General features: G+C 32.9%; 1 protein-coding gene across 1 annotated transcript in view; it reads left to right on the top strand.

Moving 5' to 3' along the window:
- The window catches only part of Dpyd (dihydropyrimidine dehydrogenase), a 798,929-nt gene that overhangs the window by 359,969 nt on the left and 415,383 nt on the right, over window positions 1-23,577 (top strand). Inside the window, exon 12 of the mRNA XM_027935067.3 lies at window positions 4,480-4,664. Within this exon, the coding sequence (XP_027790868.1) occupies window positions 4,480-4,664 (185 nt within the window). The remainder of the gene's footprint in view (window positions 1-4,479; window positions 4,665-23,577) is intronic.

Raw genomic sequence — 23,577 nt, 5'->3', positions numbered from 1 at the left:
GCTGCAATCTCCATCAAAATGCAGTCCCATAGAAATCTGCAAGAAAACTGTATATTATAACAGAAAACTCCTACCCTTCCTTATTTTATAAACAAGAAAGAAGAAATACAGTCCCTCTATTAATATTCATTTAACACTTCATAGGAAATGGCAAGCAGCTATTTGGTTTGCAAATGTAAATATACATTTTTCATCCACTTGTGCTTTCACTCCTTCCAAGCTGGATAAAGGCAGAACAGAAGAAATGCTTCTGAGGTTTATTCTTATTGCATTCCCAGTTAAATGTATCAGCAGAGACAGATGTAAGAGACCTGTGAGTTCATAGAAGGGTGGTTATGATGAGGAGGAGAATGATGAAGGTCTTCCTTATAAGAAGCACCTAAACAAACAAACTCCTAGTGAGCAAATGATGAATAAAGTAGACTTTCTTTACCAAATTCTTGACTTGAGTTCTAAGTTAGGTACTTTGCAGTTTAAAAGGTATCTTTAAACAATAAAAATGGCTATATTTCAAGATTCGTTGAAATTAGGACAGGTGTATGGATCCATAAGCAGATTGCACAAAGTGTTAATAAATTTATAAAGCCTATATAAGTAACACGTATGCTTAAATTTTTTCTACTGTATCCACAGAGAAAAGATCCTAATCACTTGATGTTCAAGTTGTGACAAACAGTTCTTCTTGGAGTAGCTGCTTAGTGCCATGGAAAGAAAACATTTATAACTGACAGTAGCATTGCTTGCATTCATAAAAGTAGTCAATGCTCTACTTTTTTCAATGATGCTTTTATAGATATGGACAAGTTAAATTTTAAATATTAAAATCAATTCAAATTCTCTCTATTTTGATTTATATTAATGATACCACATCCAGCTGTGTGACCTCTCACTTTTTCTTTTTATTTCTGGAATGAAATTAAGAATGTGTTCAACTTGAAGGCCTCCAGAAAAAAACAGGGAAACTCAGTAAATAATTTTCAAAAGGAGGCTGAGATTATTTTTAATATGAAAGAAGCTCATCTCTATTTCGGAATATGTTATCAAAAAATTGTTTGATTTTTAATGAGGTCAGCTGGATATTACAAATGATAAAATAATTAAAACAGTTGATATTCTAGTCCAAGACTTGAAAGGATAAATGAATCACATATTGAGAAAGTGAGCTTATTTTAAAAGTACATGAGTATGTGAAAATGTTTAGAGACACATAATGATACAGTGCTTATGCAGTGGAAATGCTCATGAATAGAAGGGTATTTTGAATTCACAAGTAAAATATTCCTATGGTACCAGTATTAAATATTTTAAGAAATATTAAGTTACTTAATAAATTTATAGTAATATCCCTCTGATTGACCAAGTTTGTGATGGAGCTTGAATATTACATTGAATTATGTATATATGCCTTTGTATATATTATAAGAAATCATAAAGAATATTTCCCAAAAAATTCAGTTTAATTAATCAAACGTTTATTAAACACCTTATGTGTATAATGCACTGTGCTCAAGCAAATATTCTAATATTGCAAGGTCTGAATCTCAAGTAATTTCAGGGCTCCTCTACTCCTCTTTAAGAAAAGAAAAATTTACAAATTTAAAATTCAAATAGGCTCTTGAAAGAAGCCCATGCAAGTGAGAGATCCTGACTTAAGCTTCAATTATTCCACAGTGTGTGTGTCTTTAACTGCAATAGACACTGTGGGAGGTCAAAGATAACCAAAACATAATCCCTACCTTGCTTAATCTTAGAGTGAAATCTGTGCTTAACTTTCAAGGATATTCCTATAAAAAATGAGATAAATATATAAAGGGGCTTTTATCTCCTAGGGAAACAATTCTGAATTTGTTACCATTTAAAGACCATCTTTTTTTTTTTTAGAGCTTTATATGGGCCAAAGTTAGAGGTTTAGATAAGTGAAGTCATTTCTTATAGAAAATAATTGTCTTTAATTCCTTGCTTATATCAATTGTTTTAGTCAGCTTTTCATGGCTGTGACCAAAATACCTGAGAAGAGCAACTTAGAGAAGGAAAAGTTTCTTTTGGGCCCACAGTTTCAGTCCATGGTCAGCTAACTCCATTGTTCTGGAACAAAGGTGATGAAGAACCTCAAGATGGAAAGATGGGACAGAGGGAAGTTGCTCAGCTCATGGCAGTCAGTAAACAGGGACAGAGAAAGAGCAAGAAACTAGAGACAAGATATTTAAAACATGCCCCCAATGACCTACTTCCACCAGATACATCTCACTTGGCCACAGTTACCACCTAGTCATCCAGTCTAATAATTAATCCAACAAACTGATTAATCCACCGAATAGGTTATAGCTCTCATAATCTAATTATTTCACATCTGAACATTCCTGTCACACATGAATTTTGGGTGGGACACCTCATATCCTAACCATAATATTTATAAAATTTATTGCATATATATCATTCATTGATGATGTATTTTAATTGCCATTGTTAAAGTAGCTTGATTGACAAGCCATGTTCATTCACTATTAACTTTCTTGCAACTCAAGTAACTGTCAACAGATGGTAGTGATGATCTGTTATGCAATGGGGAAAAATGATAATGGTCTTTTCAATGTGACCTTTAAAAACACTAGAAAAAAATCTCAAAATGCCATTCTGCATTTAAAATAATTATATTAATATTTAATTTTACTCTGGGTGAAAGGTAAAATGGCAAAAGAAATACAAATAGAAGATTTTTAAATAAAAATGTGTGAATGTGATAGTATGGATTAATCTTCTCATTCCTTCCTTCCTTCCTTTATGAATTCAATCCAGTATCTTCTATGTTCTAATAACCATCCTAGTCTCTGTAAGTCCTAATCTTTAAATACAAAGTTACAAATATATACAACGATTTATTTTTATGGTGTATATTTTTCCTATTTGAGAAAAAAAATAAGTGTTTTAGGTGCCAGAAATTGCTATTTATATTTGTTTGCTTTATTATATACTGGATTCTTAATGTATTCAATAACTACCATTTCTATCCCAGGACTTCCTAAGTACTTCTCTTTTTTATTTGTATTTTCTCTTTTGAGATGGAGTAAAGAATCGCTGTCCTGATATGCTGTACTTAAAACCATGACATGAACCTTCATTCCTAACCCTGGACTCACTTTGCACAAGCATTAGATGTTGTTTACTTTTCTTTGTTTCTTCTCTTGAATACCTATTTCTCTTAAGTTGTATTCTTTCATCACTTCTAAGTTCCGGATGTTTATATCCAAAATTTCATTTAGATAGTTTTCTTAGAGGATCTCAACTTGTCCTTGTTACATGATACTTTTAGATTCATTGGAAAAACAATATATTTGACAAATAATTCTAAAATTATTTTATAAAGCAGTTTCCATAAGAAACGAATGGTTAGGTTTGTTTGTTGGTTTTTACAAAACAAAACAGAAATTGCTGGCTAAATGTGACTATATTACTGGGTCTGGTTAATTGCTTATTAGTAAAGGCAGATAATTTGATAAAAATGTAGAAGACTTTGCATTGTTTGCTGTATAAAATGTCTGTAAAAAGAAGAAATTGGCCACTGACTCCAATCTATAACTTATAACTGATATACAGGAACAAGTATGGGATAATTTGAATAGTAAAAATGTTCTGGAAAATGTGCTATGGATAAATAAATTTTAAAAAGTTCACTTTATATGTGTGTTAGTGTTATATCTATACAACAAAATATCTGAGAAAAAAAATTAAAGGAGGAAAGGTTTATTTTGACTATGGCTTCAGTCCATTGTTGGCTGACTCCATCGCTTTTAGGCCTATCTTAAGGCAGAACACCATATCAGAAGGAGAAGTATAGTGGGGAGGAAAGCTGTTCTCCTCATGGGGGAGAGAGAGAGAGGAAAGAAGAGGAGAAGGAGAGAGAATGCACTAGAGAGAGAGGCTGGGAACATTTCGTTGCATTTAAGGGCCCCACACCCAAGGACCCACTCTCTCCAACTAGGCCCCATCTCCTAAGTTTCCACCAGCTCCTAATAATACATTAAATTATCCATCAGTGTATCCATTGATGAGGTCGCAGCCTTCATAATCCAATCACTTTCCAAAGCCTCACTTCTGAACACTGCTGCCTTGGGGAGCAAGCCTTCAATACATGAGCTTTTGGGGGACACTTCTGATACAAACCATAACAATATGTAATAGGAAAGACTGTACTTTATTTCTTTTTGGATCTAGTACTGCTTAGATGTGAAACATTGCCCAAATCTGTGGTTTTTCATTTCTACATATGTGGTATATTTCAAGTAGGCTAAGTCAGTATACTTTGAGTGTATTAACTCCAATATTTCATTAACTTTCTATTTTTATGGTCCATTAAAAACAGTTGCTTGAATCCCTGGAATAATAATTAAATCATAATTTTTCATAATTTTCAAATTATTAATATGTGCTGCATAGATTAGTCATTGCCTGTTGTCTTTTGCTATTTTTTTCTTTTCCTAGTGAAAGAAGCCTTGAGTCCTATAAAATTTAACAGATGGGATCTCCCAGAAGTAGATCCAGAAACTATGCAAACCAGTGAACCGTGGGTGTTTGCAGGTGGTGATATTGTTGGTACCGCTAACACTACAGTGGAGTCAGTGAATGATGGAAAGCAAGCTTCTTGGCACATTCACAAATATATACAGGTAGGCATTTGTCATCACTTTCAGTGGGTCTTTTTTTTTCCAATGGATAGTTGCTTTTTCATTATTTTTGATATTCATCTATATGAAAATGTTTATAAGGTATAAAATAAGTATATATGAAATATGTTTATACATATTTACTTGAATACAACTTTAAAAATTCAGACTAGAAAGTAGAAATGTAGTTGATTGAAAATCCATTATGCTTTTCTACTTGTGGATGCCACGAGGCCATTAGTCTTGCTGTGTTTGAAGTATTTTCAATGTCATAAACACATAGATACTATATTTATCAAATTTGATCATACACAGTATGATAGGAAATAGAATCTATATTCATAATGATTTGCACAGTCCAGAAAACGTATTTGGTTGTCCATTTGGAATAGATAAGGTACTATCCATTTCCCAATTTGTGTGCACCAAAATGGAAAGAAAACAGTTTATGAATTTCAGTTGTAATTTTTTAACTATTTAGTTTTATGATAAAATGATAAATATAAGAATGATGAAACGTTAAAGTTGAGCAACTCTTGTACAGTAAGTGTGGTCTTGGGGCAAAAAGCCCAAACTTACTCTTATTTTTTGACCAAATGCTCTATTTTATTTTACTCTATAACTCAATTAAATGTTGATACTTCTCTCATTTGCATGAAATTTTTCTGGAAAGATTTGCTTCTGTTGACAAAATTCTTGGACTCTTTTGTTTTTTTTTTTTTTGCACTGGGTATTGAACCCACAGGTACATTACCACTGAACTACATTCCCAGTTCTTTTTATTTTTCATTTAAGTTAGAGTTTTGCTAAGTTGCTGAGACTGACCTTGAACTTGCAATCCTCCACCTCAACTTCCTAAACTGCTAAGATTGCAGGTGTGCATCACCCTCCCTAGGTCCTGCTGATAAAATTCTTAATCATTCTTTCATATTCAGGAAAGACTACTAACAGTATGTCTTCCCACCTTCTGTCTTTTTGTTTTCCACATGTTAAAGTAAAAATGCACTTTGTCTTTCATGTTTTCTTGAACTTATTCCTCTTTGCCAAGACTATTTTGTCTATTCTGGTTTTTCTTCTACTTTTGTAATTTATGCAGGGCCACTTAGTGATGTAGGGCCAGGCATAGTAGTATTTTCACCATCCTGTTAATGTTTGATTAACCTGCCTCCTGACACCTTATTCTGTGAGAATGGGGCTTGAGATACTGAGACTGGGGCATAATGTCTCAGAAATGTGGGGTTCTAAGAATGAGTATTGCATAAAGGGAGTTTTGGGGGAAAAAAGACAAAAGTTATGATTTAGTAAGCAATCAAATCTTAAATTTAAAAATGGCCTAAAAATCAGTTAAAACTCAAAAGTAACTTAAATTAAAACTTAAATTAGTCCAGGCAATAGGGGTGGGGGAAAGAATGCAGTTTTAACAAATGGATAAATGGGGGTTGAAGGAAATAAGTTGGTTTGGGTTGCAGTTTTGCAATGATCAAATAGCATCGCTGTGCTTTTACAATTTCCACAGCCTTTCAGACACAAAAGAAACAACTAAAGACAGTTACTGGGAGTGGATGGTCTCCTTGTTTTGATTCCTTTTGATCTTTTTGTCTCCAGACTTATCATCTGTGTTTTTATTTTTTTAATTTTTTTGGTATCTTTATTTTTTTTTTATTTATTTTTATTTGGTTCTGAAGATTGAACCCAGTGCCTCACATATGCGAGTCATGCACTCTGCCACTGACCCACAACCCCAGCCCATCATCTGTGTTTTTATTTTCTCATTCTATGGTTACTTTCAGAGTGCTTTCAAGGATTTCAATCTCATCTCTCCTGATTCCCTGCCTCCAGCTAACATTCTCTTGCATGATCCAGGTATCTTCACATACCTGGACATTTGGACATCTTGACATGCATATTTAACTGATATTTAAAATTCACTGGATATGTTCATGTGTGTTCATGTAGATGCTTGCATACACTATAAATTCACTAATTTTGAACCAAATATGTATTCCCAAACCTGATTTACCTCCAGCGTGTTTGCTGATTCCCACATTCAAATCTACCTTTGTAGTCCTTAGACTTTGTATTCTTAAACTAATAAAATGTTCAAAACCAACTTGGGAATCAACATAGGGCTGATAGCTTTTTATTTTGCTAACATTAAAACAAACTTTCAAACAAATGGAACTTTAACATTTATTAATATATTAATAGGACAATTTCATGAAAGAAAGTAGGAAAAGACAGTCTCCTTAAGAGGTACTTACCAAGAAAGCACACTGAAAACATTTACACCAGTGTGTATGCACATACATTTTTCTTACTATCCACTTGTATGTACATGCTATTTAAGTTTTGTTTTATTCTTTTCTTTCTTGTATATGTCTTGCCAATTCTATCTCTGTAAAGACTTGTGTACATTTATTTTACTTTGCATGTGTGTGTGTGTGTGTGTGTGTAGTTACCACTTTTTGTTTACCAGATATTTCAATAAGCTGCCTTTTAGCTCCTTGAAGGAATGAAAGTAGAATCAGGGGATGAGATAAAGAGTCTTATGTCAGGATGGAAGAAGCCCAGTGAGTGTGTGAATTCACTTTACAAGAGTGACAATGGTAGGAGAGGAGAAATTCTAAGGAGATTTGAAAGGATAATATTGAATAGGGGGTCAGTGAATGATGGCTTTAGTTTTCTAAATATTATATATGTTTATACATTTTAAATAAAAATACATAGAGAATACTTAAATATATTTTATGATCATAGATTTGTAATGTTTCATGACTATCATTCTAATGGATTCTTTTTATCACTACACTCTATTTTTTAAAAGAAAAATTAAATTAATATTTTATTTGTACAAATTTGTACAAATAATTTGATACATGTATATAGTATATATGATCAAATCAAGATAGTTAACACATTTATCTTCTTAGGCACTTCAAAAATTTTTTATTAACATCTAATAATTATGCCTATTTATGAAGTACAGAGTTAATATTTCAACACATGTATACAATATGTACTGATGAAATTGGGATACTTAATGTTTCCATCTTATCATTAAATGTTTGGAGCCTTCAAACTCCTGTCTTCGAGTTTCTCATAAATACATCGTTGTGAACTTTACTCCCCCCACTGTGATGTGTATAGATTAGTAGAACTTATTACTTGATCTGACAGTGTTTGGGTACCTATTATCTCACCCCCGAGTCTTCCCCCTCACCCTTACTCTTCCCAGCCTCTAGTCATCACTATTGCATATTCCAGTCAACTTTTCTTTAACATTAAAGGATTCTTAATGGAGCTTTTCTTTTGAGTTCATTGTTATGTTTTAACTTCCCTGAATCTGATAAATGTGCACTGAAAAAACAAAACAAAAAAGAACCAGCATTTTACTTAGCTTCCACTTATGAAAGAAAATAAACTCTTAGTCTGATGAAGAAAAACATGCACATGCTTTAAAAATACATGTTGCAAGAGATGCCAATGTTTGAAATATAAAATAAAAAAATAGATGGTCAATAACTGTTTGTGATTTGGCAAAAGGATTAATATTTGTAAAACTAAGCATTGGATTACATTTTAAAATCCAGTAGAGATGGAAGGTAGGTGAAAATCTCTGTTAAATAGAATCAACACTTTCACCTTCCTGCCAGGATGTTAGATTCAAAGTGCTAAGCAGCTGTAAGGCAAGAAGGGAACACAGAGACAAGGCGGGACTTTTCTCTATCTGCAATGTCATTATGTAGTTCTGGTCTCCATTGTCTCTCATGAAAGTACCTCCACTTTGTCCACTGTTCAGTGCAATGTCCCCACCCTTCAGCCAGGCCATCTTTTAAGAATAAAACATGATCATAATTTCTTCATTGAAGATCCTTCAGTGGCTCCCCCTTTCCACTCAGGATGAAGCCCAAACTCCTCAGCTTGTGATGCCACTTTCAGTTTCGCCCAGCAAATCAAGATTTGCCTTGGATCTGAGCCTTTTACCTGCTCCACCCAACACCTAGCTGGACCTTACTTATCTTCTGGGTTTGCTCTGCTTCCTCTTCCAAGTAGTGTGTAACACCAACTTCCTAGTGTGACTCTTGAATGAAGCCTGCATACTGATCTGTCTCTACATAAGCCAGTGACCACACTTGTTATTGTTATGTCCTCAAAATAAGAATGTATTCAAGTATTAAATAGGAAAAATATGCAGAGCAAGAATTCACTTTAAATAAATTTAAGTAGGAGTTAAAACTAATGGGTTTGTTATGTGATAGCTTAGTAACATTACAAATAGTATTTTCTTACAAATGTATTCATTAGGAAAAACTTTTATAATTTATGAAGTGCGTTTGTGAATGAAGGCTTATAATACTCTTATATTTTACATCAGTATGTTTTGGGGAAAATGTAACGTTAGATAGTATATTTTTAAGAATGAATTAATGCACACATTATAACATGAATTAATGCATGCAATCACTGCAATTGGGTGCTTAGAATTTCTTTTTAATATGCTTTTTAGATAAATGTGATTATTTAAAGACATCCACGTAGGTATTTCAATAATTCCCATAGTTGTCTGAAGAGAGCTTCACTTAAATTTCATTAGTTAATTTACTCAATTACCACTTATTGAGTACCAGCTGTTGGGCCCAACACTTGACATTGTGAGGGTACCAAAATGAATTAATGAGGAGAGGTATATTATAGTGACTATAAATTAAAGACCAGATTTCAGAACCACTGCTAATATTGTCAAACTGTGTGACCTTGGTCAAGTTACTTTGTCCCTCTAGGGCATGATCTTCTCAGGAGTAAATAAGTGATATATTAATAAATAAGCAATGTTAATTAAAGTTGCTATCTTATTGGGTTATGGGGAAGATTATGTGCCTAATTTATAAATATTTGTTTGTTGGTTTTATTATTGTAGTTTATTTAAAGATAATTTCCTTTAGATTAAAATATGATCAGAAAAATTATTAAGATTATTTTTTAAATTATGAAATAGCCAGGCGTGGTGGTACATGCCTTTAATCCCAGCAGCTCTGGATCTGTGGCAAGATTTCGAGTTCAAAGCCAGCCTCAGCTAAAGCAAGGCTCTAAGTAACTCAGTGAGACCCTGTCTTTAAATAAAATACAAAATAAGGCTGGGGATGTGGCTCAGGGACTGAGTATCCCTGAGTTCAATCCCTAGTACTCTCCTCTACCTCCCAAAAAATAATGAAATAGAAACCCAAAGTTTAGGATCTTAACAGATGAAAACTGAAACAGGCTATTTCAGGTAATAATAAAAGCATGTTGTCTAGCCATTCAATTATTCATCCATAAATCATTCATCTATCACTCTGTCCATGATGTCATCCATACATGGATTCACTTACAACTTTAATTTAAAAAATATCTAAAGTGTTGTCTTTTATCAATAGAACAAATTACTAGGTTTGTAAATGTGAATTAAAACATGACACTTGGCATTAAAGATGTTACAGACTAGTAAAGAAATCAGTTGTGCAAATATAGGTCTAATACAATATAAACAGAATCATCAAAATGGTAAAGGTACAGAGTTAGCCTGGAAGAGCTAATTATCATTTTGGATGTGGGTCTCATGATGTGGAATCAATAAAGGCTTCAGGAAAACTACAGTACAAGTAAAGAACAAAATTTAGAAGTAATTAGTGATGAGAATTGCTAAAACTTAAAGAGAGCTGCTGGATGAGATTTTATAGGATGCTCACTGCCCAAGGAGGACCCAGACAAAGGTCCCAGCTGGCTGAAATCCAGACCATGCTCCACTCAACAGACAGTGGGACTTTCAGTGGTGCTGCTGCTATTCAAAGAAAGAGTACCTTCCTTAAGAATTGTCACCAAGGTGCTCTTTGCTTGCTCCATAGACCTTGCACCTGTGCATCTGCTTCTTTTGATTTCACCAAAAGACATGGTCCAGGAAGAGACCCTGAACATAGGGAATATGTAGGAAAATCGTAGTAAAGATGTATAATTTTACTGAGGCTACAACAGGATGAGTATAACTAGTTCATAATTTTAATTTGAGTTATGTTATATGTTCAAATCATTTCTATTCTGAATTGATAGTGTCAGATCTGCTATTATTGTGGGAAAAATATTTTCCAATTTGTCAACTTTTCCTTCACAAATTGTTATTTTATATTACTAAAATAATAAATCAAAATAGAATAATTTTGAAAAAATACTGACATAAATATACCATATGTTAAAATCTGTCAAAGCTCATAGTGTATGAAGGCACTTACCTTCTTTTTCCTTCTTCTTCAATACATGAAACATTTTAAGATAATAAAATACATTATTAAAAACAAATTTACAGGGCTGGGATTGTAACTCAGTGGTAGAGTGCTTGCCTAGCACACATGAGGTACTGGGTTCAATCCTCTGCACCACATATAAATAAATAAAATAAAGGTATTTAAAAAAACAATTTACTTATTTTTCTTTAAATTACATGTACTATAAGTGATCCCATATGATTTTGCCTTAATAACATTTAGTTATATGATATTGGTATAGTGTACGCATATATGAGTTTTTCCTATCACTTGAATAAGTATTTCTGAATATTAAGGATAAGTTTGACAGTAGAAAAAGTATGTAACTGAAAGATGACCATAGCTAAATAAAAAAATTCCATAAATTTTAAAATTTATGTGAACATTTATCTTGTATATGTCTAATGGGTCTATTTATTTAACTACTGTGTGCGTGAGTATATGTACATGTATTGTTTAGATAGATGGATACATAGAAGCTCTGTATTAGCAAAAAAATTAGCAACATCTAACCATCAACCTTTTCTTCCTCTTAAGGAGTTTAATACTGATGTTTGAATTCAACGATTATCCTTTGGAAAATGACAGAGAAATACATGTTATGGTGTGATGAAAAATTAAATTTACCTTAACCAATAAATGTTAAAGGTTGGGGCTGGGACTTTAGCTCAGTGATAGAGCACTTGCCTAGCACATAAGAGGCACTGGGTTCCAGCCTCAGCACCACATATAAATAAACAAACAAACAAACAAATAAATAAATATAGAGTGTGTGTGTATATATATATATATATATATATATATATATATATATATACATACATATATATATATAATTATATTTATATAGTTATATAGTTTATATATATATGTGTGTATATATATATATATATATATATATATATATATATATATATATATATATTATCTATGTCTATATATACTATCCCTCCACAACTAAAAAAAATAAATTTTAAAAATGTTAAAGGTTGCCAAGGACCTGAGACCAACATTGACTAAAATTATTGGAGAAGGCTCATGAAAGAAGTGATACCTTATTGTTGTCTTCTTCAGAACATAACCTTGTATATACATAACCTTGTATATTCACTTGTCAGTTGTAATTACAGCTATGATTTGTTTAGCCTCTGTTGTACATTGTATTTTATTTTAATTGCAATGCTATGTAGAGTGGATATCCTTCTTTATATTTCACAGTTTTAAAAATAAGGCCTAAAATGGTTGCACCTGTGTGAGGTCAGGGTCTTGTCAGCAAAGTCACCAGGATTTGAACCCACACATGTCTATTATTATCCTTTTTACTGAACTGTTTCCCTGGGACTATTGAGCTCTGGATTCTTAGTCTTCTTGCCAATTAGTAGCAGTCCTTGACATCTTCCCCTACATTGTGCATGTATTAAAATTTAAAAATATAATAATGCATTAGAACTTTGAGAGTTTCTCTGGAGAAATCAGAAGATTGTGATTGGTGATGGCCTGATTCTGCATGTAACTTATTCTGGTTAAAAATATACCTTAACTAGAATGATTAAATGGACAAAGAAAATTTAAGAATATGAACATACCACATCTTCTAACTTCCAAAGGAAGCAAATAGAGGTAAAATTAGCTGTATGATTAAAGACCTAAATCAAATTGTTAATTGAGGGTAAAAATAAGGCACTTTAATTATATAGGTAAATCCAGGACATTCATTAATAATATAAATTGGACAAATCCAGAACATTCATTTAAAGACACCAAAGTACATAAAAGTTCTGTTATCCTATGAAACAAACTCAATAATTAGTTGATTATTAAGAAAAAGTTAAGGTAGTGATTTTGTAAAGGATCTGCATATTTGTTAAGCTTAGCATTTTGATTTAAAGCATGTAGATAAATTTTCATTTTCCTTTTTATTTAAATGGAGGGCCAAGGTCTTTTGAATAAAATAGTTGGTGTTCTATTGTGTATCTCGACTATACCTATCTGTAATGTGTTGTTTGCAACTTCTATTTTTGTTTTGAAAAGTGGATCAAGACCTTCAAAGAACACACAAAGCAATTTTCTGGATTTCCAAATGGTTGTTGTGCAGTCAATTCAATTGTTTAGTGCACACTAAAATTGACAGCAATTTTTGTTGTTGTTGTTAACTTCTCTTTATCTTTTGAACATATTCAACTTAGGTTTCATAGGCTCAATCCTGTATGTTTTCACATTCACATGACTCATTAATTTATGTAATATTTATTTACGTATATATTCAACACATATAAAGTACGGAATCTACAACTAACTCATGATAAGCACACTACTCAATGGTGGGAGTAAAACGTTTGTAGTCACATGGGGCTTTTCTGATTTTAAACATTCCACATTCATTGGCTATCCTTTGGAATTCCCAGAGGAATAGGAGAGAAGGACTTAGTCTAGTTAGTCTTAGGTACAATCAAATTGGCTAAGGATCTGTAAAGGACCTCAGGTTCTTCTTAACAAAGGTGCCAAACTGAAGAGTTAATATCAAATGTTATTAATATACAAAAATACATCATTCAGATGTCTGGGCACTTATTTTCTCCTGGTATTAACATATAAAAAGATTTGTTTACAAAAAAAGTGTAGAAAAGAACTGTATATTTTGTCATGTGATGTCCTCCCACAGAAAACAAAAAGGAGACAGAAAACAAGCTAAATTCTTCCAAATTCTAATCCCCGACCAGGAGCTCATTTTCTCAGGAGTAGGCACAGTAGTTCTGAGAAGGAGCTCTTATAAACCTGGAGCATTTTTGTCAAGTAAGTTTGATCTATATGGAAATAATAATCTCCAAACTCATTGGTTTGATTGCATCAGGAGATGATCCTTTGGTTATATCAGTATTTTATTAAGAATGCTGGTTTAAATTCCCTATCTTTTAGAAGCAATGTTATGAAACCACAATATTTATTACCAGCAGTGGAAAGGTCAACTAAATTTACATGTTGCTGCAATGAAAGCAGCTGTAGAGGTAGAAATATAAATATCAAGAGACAAAAGACAAATCTTATTAGTGGAAGAATATACACAGAATCAATACATAGAGGAAGAAATTCAAATAAAAGAAAGAATTCATATAGAGCCTTTATAAAAAGACGGATAGGAATGGAAAAGGAAAAGAAGCCATATTTTTTTTCTGGGTGAAATCCATTCCATGAAAATCAAATATTTGTAGAAAAATACAAAGTGTAAGGATGGAGGCATTGGGGCTTTAAGCATTTTTTAAAAAGTTTTAGTAAACTATGTGCACAGTGACTTTAGGAGTCATTGACTACTTACTTACAGAATAGTGAAGTTGAATGATTATAGAATTTTCTTTATTAGCAGCCAGCATTTGACATTAGCTTTCAATAACAAAATTATTAGTTTAGGTTTAATGTTTCTATTATGTACAAAAATATGCATATATGCACATTCTTAAATGATACTTTTTTTGTTCTTCTACAAATTTTATCCTTTGCTCAAATATGCTATATTTCTATTGTAAGTATCCATGCTAAGGTGTCTGATACTGTTTTTATTATTTCATTTATGAATCTATATTATTCTCCCTAATTTGTTAACCCCCCAACCCCCCATGACTAATTATGACTGATTTTCATAGCATAATTATCTTAGGACACACAAGAAACATACATAAATATTCTGGCATCTTACTAGATCTGAGGAATCATTTTTAGCCCTGTCAGCTCACCAAGCACAGGTGACTTCAGTTTTAGCTTTCTACAATGTTTTTGAGCCTAACAGTGATGCTTATATGATATGCTAATGAAGGTGATAGGAAGTTCTTTATCAGTTATCATGATTCTTCTCAGTTGTATGTAGTATATGGGCATATTTTGAAATAGGTGTTTAAAGTTCTTCAATATATCATAATTTCCGTGCACCATCAACCTGCTTTTCTAGTGCTTGAGGTTTTTGTGTATTTTCTTCTTGTTTGATTCAGACATAAAAGAATCACTAGTTGTTGAGGAAACTAGGTATCTCAGGGGATTGGTAATGAGATACAGAGCCTTTAACCTCTTGGTCACTGGTTCAAATCTGCCCCAGGTCAAAAGTGACAGAAAGTCATTATCCTCTGATGGCAGTTCAATAGGCTATGTGAAAAGAATTTGTGATTTCAGTACCACACAGAGACAAATTTATGCCATAGACCTACAGTAGAGTGGGTACAAAATGGTAGTTGTGATTTTATTTTGAAGAGAAAGATTCCAGTCATTTCTAAGTATTCCACCTTCTTCCTGTGAGCTAATCCTTTTCATGGATTTGTTGATGGAATGGTAAGGGAAAACTAGGTCTATGCTGGTGTTGGTTTGTGATTTGGGGCCATGACAAGCGTATCCATAATAATCTTTACCTGTCATTTTTGCTAATGAGGTACAATTCAGCCCTCGTAAATTGACTTTTAAAAAGTGATTACATACTCAGATGATGACTAATTCAAAATTGAGTTATATCATTCATGTCTTCTGTTTCTTCAGTGATCTTCTGCAAATATCTTTTAATGTTTCATTTTCCTTTTTAATTATAATATTAGTTTCCTGTATGTTTGGACATATGTGAATATTTAGGGAGGCCTGTTCTTTCTTGTCATTCTTTCACTTAAGAAATTCTTAGTTAACAGATAAGAACAATTATAAAGACACTATGAAGGTAGAGAATGAAAAATTGAGTACAGTGCAAAAAGTTTAGTGCTATGAAAGGTAATTGAATTATGTGTATTTATATAAAAAACTCAACCTTTACTTTTTTCCCATTTTTAGGGTTTGAGATTCTATAAGGACTCTTATCGCTCGAAAATCTTTAATGAATACTTGAGTTATTAAAACTTCCTCATTTGGGCTCTTTAAAAGGCAGAAAGATTTATATGATCACAATATTTCCTTCATAATATCATACTTACTAATTTAGCTTTATATTAGGCTCATTGATTCTCAAAATGGACCTACAGTGCTGGATTGGAAGAATTTTAAAGCTAACTTACTAGTTTTGTGAGAGGATAATAAAAACTAAAGAATAGTAAGAATTGTGCATCATATTAAAGATTTCTGTTCTGGACCAAGATGAGAAGTTGCTAAAAACATGGTAGGGATTCAGAAGATGAAATTGCAAGAACTTATCTATGTCCAAGTGTCTGTTACTTGGAAGATCTTCTGTCCCAACTTGAATAAAAGACACTTGTTATCATTTTCATTGCCTAAAATATCACTTTAATTCCACATCTTCAAAGGCATTATTTTGCCCTGACATATACCAGTGATTTCTACAATATCTGAAGAACTATGATTTGAGAATTAGAAATTTAAATTGCACAGGCTTAATATTAGAGTATTTCCGTTACCCTTTGCAGGTTTTGAGGCAGCTTATTCGACCTTACAGTCTCACCAGGAAGCTAATGGGAAAGCCTTGCAGCAATCTTCACAGGAAAGTTTCCAAATGTCAAGTGTCATCTTTCCAGCTGTTAGATGAATGGGTAGCCAAGAGGCATTTATTTGGGTGTGCAGCCCCTGTGAAATCTGGGTGAGGCAGGAGAAAAGGCTATAATTTGGTGGTTAGTTTACCAGCATTGGTATAGTTGCAAATATCCTGGCCAGGCAAAGGACTTCATTTTGTGGTTAATGATTGACAGCTGACTGCAGTGTTTTTGCACTTAAAGAATAAAAATGTCTGTTAAAAAAAGGCATCATCGATATGTCATACTAATTTTTGAATCCTCCACTGCTTCAGATAAAAACAATCTTATCAACTGAGCTGACTTCTTCTCTAAACCCTTTCCAACTGAGAAGAGGTAAGGCTTTTGAAATGACAGCTGTATTAAAATCTTGAGACTTATTGAAAAAGTGTCCTTCAATTTAAGATATATTGCAAACTCTTTAATTCTTATGTTACGAGAAGATTGATATAAATCATTGGCCACTGTCAGGTTGAAAAACAAAGAATATCAATAAAAAGACAGTTTTAAATCATAATGGATTCTGTTTGAGACAGTAATAGCCTCCAAAAAATAATATTGAAGTATGTCATGGCTAAATGCTGTTTCCATACCAAGTTTTCCACTTCGTCAAGATCACAGTGTCAAGATGACTTTAGTCCAGTCTCATTGGAAACTGAGACTTTAGACTTAACTAGTATTGGAAATGCATGTCATCTCATTTTTATCCCTTGCAATGGCAAGTAGTAAAGTTGGATTTGCTTACAGTCATTGAAAAATGAATTCCATTTCAGCTGCTTATAAATAAACATATAATAAATTCTACAGCAATGGCTATAGAATTTACCTCTGTGATAATATATTCAGGTTAATTTGTGGTGTGTTCCCTAGCTAATGTTTTAAAATAATTATGATGCATCAGCAACTTGACACTTTTCTATTAAAAATTCTATTTGTAATAATGTGCAGCTTTTTGAGTATGAAGGGATTTGCTTTTTAATAACATCTATATTGTTATAAAAGGAAATCAAGGAAAAAATGAGGAATGAGCCTGTACCTAATGGAGCTATCAAACAAAACTATCTGGTTGGTGATAGGGAAAGAAAGTACCATGACTAATAAGTAATTTTAATGCCTTTTATTGACTTTGTATAGGGTCCCAAACTTTTATTAAATGGCAGTATTTGACCTGAAAAGTAATTTAAAATAAAATTGTCTCTATAAAAGCAGAATATTTCCTTACCAATACAGCAGTAGATTGCTACTTCAGGCAGAGATAACTCAAGATTAGAATGGGCAGAAATAATAATCAGATCTGAAAAATCTGATCCATGCCACAGGGGACTTCAGTGTATCTTGATGGTGTATGGAAGAAGTAGCCATCGCAATGTCACTAGGTCCAAATGGACTATAAATGCTGTGCATCCCATGCTCTGATGCCTAGGGCTTGGAGTTAATGACAAATCACAGTGAAACAAAGCACAGAGAACCATTAGCTTGCTGAGAAAAATCCAGATGCAAAGTATCCTAATTCATAATTTTGACCAGAGCTTTGTTCCTCTGCATTTAGTGATTTAGTAAATTAAATTATAGTCTTAAGTTGTAAAGGACCAGATTTAAAAAAAAAAAAAATCCAGTATTGTGTAGTGTAATGGAAGCCTGAAAGTCGAGAGTCTGACTCTGGGTCCTGACTTTGTGTTGCCTTTCTGGGTTTCTCACTATGGCTCTGAGACAGAACAATGTAATCACAGTAGAATTTCCAGCTCAATGACTTATAGCTTTTAAAGTAACCAATACATTACCTTGAGTATCATTATTTTCATCTAAGGAAATATTAGACATTACAATTTTGTATGGTTCTAAAACCCAAATAATCTAAGTTAAAAATAAAGAACTTAATTTATTCAATAACCATTATGTACTGATTAATTTTAGGTGTTTAGCACTCGAATTAAATTTTGCCTTTGGATTATCATTTTTCCTATCTTACAAATTGGAAACACTGTACTTAATTTAGTTGAGATGGATATGACCATGGAGATTATTTAATTCAACCACTGAATAAATGAGTTAAGATGAGATGCAGATGTTAAAAGAATAAGCAATAAGTAGTATAAGAATTAACTCAGGAGAATAGAACAATAATATAATTATCTGAAAGGGTTTTAGGAAGGATGTCAAAGGTACTCAAAGAGATAAAGTCAGGAATAACTTCCAAAGCAGGAGTGGTGGGGGAAGAGTAATTGCATTTCCTTATGTTCAAAGCAAGAGTGATAAAGGTCAATAAAAGATGAAGATGTATTGCCTTTTTTAAGGTATTGGAACTAGGTAATAGTAATGTCAGAGCTAAAACCTAAGGTTTTCAATTCTCAGCCCTACTTTTCTTTACACTTCTTTATTATACCATACTAATTCATCTTTGTTTGAGTTCTAACTGAGCAAGTGGAAAATACAATACTTAGATAAATCTGCCAGTAAACAAAATTCTACTTCTGAATGGAGATAGTATTAGACGTTTTGTAATACATGCACACAGTTCTCAAAATTTACCTTGTTTCCTTGTTTCATTTGAAATCATCTCCCACAGACCAGTTATTCTGTGCCAGATAATATGCCCAGGGTCTGTAGTACAAGTCTTATTTGTCATTGTTGTTCTCTCTGCTATCCCCAGTGCCTACAATAGTGCTTACTGCATGGTTGAAGTTTAACCATTAAAACACCTGAAATAACTAAACACTTGATAGATGCAGTTGAAGAAATAGATATGTTTTGAAATATTTTAGGTTATGGGGACACAGGGTTAAGGAAACCAACTGAATAGAATCACTTGTCCCATTGGTGTTAGATTACTTGGACTGCCAAAAGATCTGGTGCTTAATGGTGGGGTAGAGTTAACATAAAAATGGAAGGATGGACATAAGCACTTTAGTACTTTGTTATCTTGCTCATTTGATTTTCACAACCCTCCTTTACAATAGGGATTTTTTAAACCTGTTTTAATGTGCACAGGTCTTTCCCCTGAGTCCTGTCCTCACCTTAGCCTATTTCAGAGACTTCTTCCAGAAATACAAGAGTTAATCATTTAACACAAAGGCAGGTGTTGGCTAGTATGTTGTTGACTTACAATTTTGAGCTTTTTATTTCAAGTCTTAATATTTAACATCACTGCTGTCACCTTTCTTAAATGTCAGCTTCTTTTATTTACCTTCATCATTCTTTCTTTGATCATATAGACTCCTTTGTGTTACATGGATTTGCTGTCAGGCACCACCCTGTGCTGGTCACCAGGCTTTTCTGACTCTAGTCATTGACATCTTGTCAGCAGTGTCACCACCTTTGCCCCAAGTCCTCTGAATATGGCAATCGTTACCTTCTTGATTGACACTTTAAAAAATTTGTCAACATGCTATTTTTTATTTTGGGAGGAAGTCTTAAGTTAAAGCAATTTCATAAAATTCTCTATTTTATCCTTTGAGCAGACCCTTTGAATTGTATGAAATAGAGGTTGGGAGTAGTAGTCGACATGCCATTATCTTAACAATGAAAATACAACAACTGGAATGTAATACAAAACAATGTTGTTACTATAGTTCAGTTGGTAAACAAATTGACCCCTTTATTTATTAATCTGTTAATATATGTATTACTCCTCCACTTACTCAGATGTTTCTTGAAGAAGCCACCAAAAATAGACTCCCCCTGTTCCCAGCCATACTTCATCCTAACCCACATACTCTGTATTCTACTTCTGAGAAGCCACTCAAGCACATACATAATCGCATGAAAATATGCACACGTAGACCCTCCTCTACTTCTTTGTTATTCTCCCTCATTTTCTTATCTTCACACTGTAGTATATAATTCAATAGATTAAAATTTACTAGTGAGAGATATCAACAAATGATGTCAGCAAGCTGTGAGGAAGAAGACTCTGTGAGTGACTTCAGAAAGATAGAATAGTAGAACAGGGAAAATCCTACTACTAGCCCACTCACAGAAATACTGATTTAACATGATCAACATGAAAGAATGTCTTTGTGAAAATATTAGAACACAGAGGTTATAGACCTCCAGTGGAGTACAAAAACTGAGAAAACACATTAAAAGGGGTAAGAGAACAGTTTTTCCACATCATTGATTCTCCAAGCAGGTACAGCACCATGCCAAAATAGGATCATGTCAGACACAGTTTTTTCAATGTGAGGGTGGGCAAGGCACATATTCAACTGTCCACATTTTGAGGCACTGCTTAAGAAGCCCACTTCTGCTTTCTCTCACAAATTGCCAAGGATAAACCCCTGTTAACAGCAAAGAACAAGGAAATAAGATGGAGCTCACAGTGAGTAGAATACAGATCTTGTGGTGCATGTAAACTCACACCAATGATCTCACTGAACCAAGGCAATCATGATAGGCTTCCTCAGACAGAAGAATCCCTCCTGACAGCCATGCATGAAGGTGGAACCCAGGCAGGGAATTCATTCACCCAGGGAGTCCTGCTTGCAGCCCCACCCAACCACAGAGTCCAGCTAGCAGCCCTGCCTTAACACAAAGCAGCTTCTGCCAATTGTATCTTAATGGGAAGCCCTTCCTGATGGCCTTGCCAAACCATACCGAATGTCATTGAGATTTGCCTAAAATCAAACCCTGGACACTGGCCCCACCTGCAGATGTTACAAGTTGACCTGACTAGAATTCCATGACAGCTGACTCGTGAAGACTTTCCCTTGGAAGCCAACTTGTAAAGACTAAAAGTAGATGATCACTTTCTCAAATGTGCAGATATGAAAGCAAGAAGGATGAAAAATCAGGGAAATATGATATCACCAAAGGAAACTAATAAATCTCTAGTAACTCACTCTAAAGAAATGGACATCTACAAACTACCTGACAAATAATTCAGAATAATAGTCTAAATAAAGCTCATTGAACATCAAGAGGACAGACAACTAGATATCAAGAAAAACAATATGTATAAAATAAAAACAAAGGCAAGGAAAAAAAAACCCTCCAGAAATCTTAGAACTAAATAATAATGACTGAATGGAAAAATGTAATAGCTTCAAGAGTAGACTTAATCAAGTAAGAGAAATAATTATTAAAATCCAAGACAGGGCATTTGAAATTATCTATTCACAGTAGCCAAAAAAAAAAAAAAAAAAAAAAAGCAAAAAGCATAAAGAAAGGCTTCTTGAACAAGAGAGAGGAAGGAATGGGAAGAACATGGATTTCCAGAATATTAATGGCTGAAAACTTCCCAAATTTGAGGAAGAAAATAGACATTTAAGTTAATTAAGATCAGTAGTCACCAAATAGGATTAAATACAAAGAAGTTTATACTGACATAACTAAATTGTTCAAAGTCAAAGACAACAGTTTTGAAAACATCAAGAGAATATTATTTTATATAAATACTTCTCCAGATAAACAATACTGAAGGAGTTTGTTACCATTAATTCTGCTTTACAAGAAACATAAAAGAAAATTCTTCAAATTAAAACAAATAATCACAAATAGCAATGCAAAACTATAAGAACGTATACATATCAGTGGGAAAAGTAAAAATATAGACAAACACAGAATATTATAATGCTACATTGGTGGTCCAAAAATCATTTTTAATACTAGTCCAAAAATTAAAACACAAAATATTGAGAATAATTATAAACAAAAACATGTTAATGAATACATAAAATTCAAAGAAATAAACTTTGTGTGTATACATTTTTGTGTGTGTGACTGAAACCTTAACATGAGTTTTGGTATGGACAAACCATATTCAAATCATAGTGCTCACCAAATTATATGCATTAATTATGTTTTCATATACCAATTATACCTCAATACAGTTATGAGGAAAAGGCATGTGCAATAATTATAATTTTCAATATATTAATATGTAATTAATAAAAAATAATGTTATAATGAAGCAATTTTTGAATGATTAATAAATTAAAAAAAATAAACAAAATATATTTTGCTTATTACTGAGTTCCTAACATCTGGACACACTGCCTGCCATAGAGTAAGCCTTTGATAAATATTGTAGAAAAGTTGATTAAACCAAAAAGACATTCTAGATCAAGGGACACATAAGGTTTAGAAAGCATATTTCACCAATTCATTGGTGGTAGTACTTTAGTTTACTAAAAAATCTGGTGCATGGCAGTAGGAGAAGAGTTGACATGGAAATAAAAAGATAAGAAAGAGTATAATAGGAAGATAAATATCCAGTGAAATACAGAGTGTGGTGGAAACCACATGCTATGTGATCTGTGTATTTGATGTATATGTTTACTTGATATGTAAGTTTACACAAAGTGGCGTAAGATAAGTTTAGATAGACAGGATTACTTCACGTAGGCTAAAATAAAACATTTGAATATTAATAACTTCCATTAAAAAACTAATGCAGTTTTGAGCATGTCAAATTTGTTTTTAAAGGGCTGCTCTGGTACAAAGTAAAGAGTGGATTTAAGTATGAGACAAGGAAAATGGGGGAACCAATAAGAAATAGTCCCTAGAGGTAATGACAGAAATCTAACGATTTCTGGAAGAAAATAAATGGGAAATGAGAGAGAAGAGACACCAAAAATAAAATGTAGACTTTTGGTTTTTGATAAACAGGAAGAACTAAGGAGGTAATCATATTTTGTTGTTGAAGAGGAAGAAACTTGCATGATACTACCTTCAGTTGCTAAATAGCTGGTTGGTTGGGGTGGTGATAGATTTATTTAGATGGAAAAAGACAACCTGTATTTAAATTAATGTAATATAATTTTCTAGCCTTATTCTATGCCCAAGTTATAAGCATTCAGTTAAAAGGTAATGTGAATAGAATTCTTTAAAGAATTTAATAAAATGGGATCATTATTCTGAAGAAAATTTTCTGTAGTCTCATATCTTTTCTAAAGTTTTCATTATAAGTAGTAATTTCTCAAAATGGAGAAATAAAATCTGATTGTATATTATAATTATAGTCATTGGACCTAGCCTTTCCATCATGGAAGTAGCTAATCCAAATTAATTTCTTTCTTTAAGGTTTCTCTCCTCAGTAGTTGTTTTCTATGAGGGTAAAGTAAGTGATCTGCAGTTAATTGATGCATTAATCCACCAATGAATTAATCTAAGTAGCTACATGTGTTATTTATTCTG

The sequence above is a fragment of the Marmota flaviventris genome, chromosome 10 (genome assembly GCF_047511675.1).
Source record: "Marmota flaviventris isolate mMarFla1 chromosome 10, mMarFla1.hap1, whole genome shotgun sequence".
NCBI lineage: Eukaryota > Metazoa > Chordata > Mammalia > Rodentia > Sciuridae > Marmota > Marmota flaviventris.
This window is presented reverse-complemented; position numbering and strand designations above follow the sequence as displayed.